The sequence below is a fragment of the Salvia hispanica genome, chromosome 6 (assembly GCF_023119035.1).
Source record: "Salvia hispanica cultivar TCC Black 2014 chromosome 6, UniMelb_Shisp_WGS_1.0, whole genome shotgun sequence".
In the NCBI taxonomy this organism is placed as follows: domain Eukaryota; kingdom Viridiplantae; phylum Streptophyta; class Magnoliopsida; order Lamiales; family Lamiaceae; genus Salvia; species Salvia hispanica.
This window is the reverse complement of record NC_062970.1, coordinates 28,573,663-28,576,552: the sequence shown is the minus strand read 5'-3', so window position 1 is coordinate 28,576,552 and position 2,890 is coordinate 28,573,663. Positions and strand designations below refer to the sequence as shown.

Below are 2,890 nucleotides of genomic sequence, written 5' to 3'. Positions count from 1 at the left end.
TAAACAAAGACCAAGAAATGATACATATATAAGTGTGTTCCAAAGAATGATAGCGAAGTTACAAATTTTTCAATTTCTTTTGGCCGTCCACGAAAAAAAGGAAGAAAAAAAGAATACAAACTCTAAAATAGCACAAGTTAACTATGAGCCTGTCCCTCTCCCACCAATTCTATGGTAATCTTTTAAAAAAAAAAAACTACTTTTTTTTTCTAGTATTTTTTTCAGAAAGCAGGGTTTGATTATTCAATACAACATGTTTTAAACATTGCTATTGAACTGGTTTTGTAAGAAAAACATGTCCTCCACATCCCACAAATTGTCACCTCCACAATCCATCCACTGGCTGCTGCTGAAATCCAACCCTTGATTAAAGTAGTCGGTTTGATTCTGCTGATTATCGCCGCCGTAGCTTATCTGATCCGCCGCCGCGTAGCACTGGTCTTGGTTGTGGTTGAAAGAGTCGGAGGAGGCGGAGACGGCGGCGCTGGAGTTCTCCGGCGTCGTCTGAGAGTTGACCATGTTGTGAGGCTGCCCGAAACAGCCGCTGTCGGCGAGGTGGTAGTTTCCGGCGGCGGAGGAAGGCAGCTGCGCGGCGGTGGTGGTGGCGGAGGCCGAGGCTGCTTGGATCCGCTCCACCAGCCTCGGCATCCAAAGGTAGCGCATGGCGTCCTTGAATTGCTTGCTGTTCACGTCACATTTCAGCTGCTTGGCATGCTTTTGCACCCGTGTGCGCCAGTAGTTCTTGATCTCGTTGTCTGTCCTCCCCGGGAGATGCTGCGCGATTTTCGACCACCTGTCCCACAAAAGCATGCCATGGCCAAATAAGTCTCATGTCTCAACCAAAAACAAATTTCTCGAACATAAATTTGAATTACCACATACCGATTTCCCCAGCGGGAATGGAGTTCCAGGATGAGAAGCTGCTCTTCTAGAGTGATGTTGCCGCGGCGGACGTCGGGGCGGAGGTAGTTTAGCCACCTCAGCCTGCAGCTCTTTCCAGTCCTCTTTAGGCCTGCATCCACATTTCAATAATTAAGTTAATTCAATTACAAAATAAAAAATATTGTTATAAAAAAAAATATGAAGTCTGGTTAAATTCTGGTCTGTCTGTACTGACCAGCGCAGCGGGCGAGGGAGTTCCAGCGGCCTTCGCCGTGATGAGCGATGTAGTTGATGAGGGTGAAGTCTTCTTCGACGGTCCATGGGCCTCTCCGGAGGTCCATTTCCTCCTCGGTGTAATCGCCTCTCACTTTACCGCGTTGCTCCATCTCTTCTTCTGTTCCTATTCCGACCAAATCAAAGCTGATGAATTGATCAAGATATGTGCGTGTATATATATATAGGGAGATTTTGAGTTGCAGCTTTGGAGAGATGGAGAAGGAGATATGTGTGTAGATAGAGATAGGTGGGGGTGAAGATTAATACACAAGGTGGGGTTTTATATAGGGGACCTTTGAAAAAAAAAAGAACTATAAAAATGGTGGAGAAAAGAGGTGGCAAGGAATGTGATGTGAGAGAGGCTTAGCCGCAATTGTGTGATTAATTGTAATTTATTAAACATAGCACTTAAAAACAAAACTTTGGCTTTTTTAACTATTATTTTATTCTAATTTTGAACTTTGACTTTCTAACTTGTGTGTGTGGAAAATATGGATTTTTTTTTCTTTTTTCATCCTTCTTTTAATAAGCCTAAGTTAATGTATTTTATGTCAAGTTGTCATCGAATTATTGACTCTGTCACTTCTCGCGTTGGTAGTTGCCAATTTCCACGATGAAGAATGTGCATATGGCTATTAAATTAAATATTGATACTAGCTGCGGAAAATTGATTATTTGACTTGAGGATTAATTAGGAAATTCAGAAGGATTTCCATTAGTGGGTGATATTTTCCGAAAAAAATAATACAACTTATTTTCGGAAATTGTTGGTCTTTAATTTGTGTAATACTTGTGGAAAATTGACGTATATTTATAAGCCGAGGTTGATTGAGCTTCAAATATGTAAAATTATTCTTACTACAACGTTCTTTAATGAAAATGAAATTTATTGAAAATTCCAAGGATAAATACTCTTTTAAGTGCTTCCAAAAACACAAAACCATGTATTTATCTAGAATTGCCAAAATACTCTACTATTGTGATCCTAATTTTTTATCCTTATAAGATGGCCTAATTGTAGTGAATACAACTAGCTTATTGCCGCGAACACAACTATACATTAAGTGTTGTTCGTCAATATATTTCGAAATAACTGTTCAAAACCAATAGATTTGTTTCACGAAACTATCCACACTCCACAGTATTTGTTTGTTCGTGTGTGCATGTGTGTAAAAACAATAAGTAGAGAAGCATATGGAAGGCGTTGATTTAATTTGTGTCGAATTATAATTAATTAATGTACATTTTGGCTATATAATTAATTCAGTTAGCTACTGCTCCCATTCATACCCCATGCTATATTCAGTTGCACTCCTAGACTTCAAATTACTGCAGCACCATTATATCATATCATATTTTGAGACTAAAAAACAATATCATATTATAAAAATAATATAATAAGTATTATACGGCATAATATCCTAAGCCGTACATAATGTCTCCAAAATTTAATATATCTCTCAGCCTTGTGTTCCTTCATATTCAATCTTCTTGTTGGCGTTTGTATTAATTGTCTGTCTCCTTTTTCTCTCTCTGTATTTATTAAAATTAATTGTTATTATTACTATCGATCATAAAATATTTAAAAACATGTACTCCTATATTCGATCTAGTAATTCCACATTGACACAGTGTAGCTATGCTATAACATTCGATTAGATTATGCTCGTGCATTGGCCTTTTTGCTTTTTCCAAAGTAATCATATTTTATTAGGTTTTGGTGGTCGGTTTC

At 38.3% G+C, this 2,890-nt stretch overlaps 1 protein-coding gene across 1 annotated transcript; it reads right to left on the bottom strand.

Moving 5' to 3' along the window:
- Nucleotides 1-1,420, bottom strand: LOC125192831 (transcription factor MYB108-like). Its single transcript, XM_048090494.1, has 3 exons — nt 1,118-1,420; nt 883-1,012; nt 1-793 (listed from the first exon to the last, which is right to left on the bottom strand). The coding sequence occupies exons 1-3, from the start codon at nt 1,266-1,268 to the stop codon at nt 259-261; spliced, it is 816 nt and encodes a 271-aa protein (XP_047946451.1). The 5' UTR covers nt 1,269-1,420; the 3' UTR covers nt 1-258.
- Between the last annotated feature and the right edge of the window lie 1,470 nt (nt 1,421-2,890).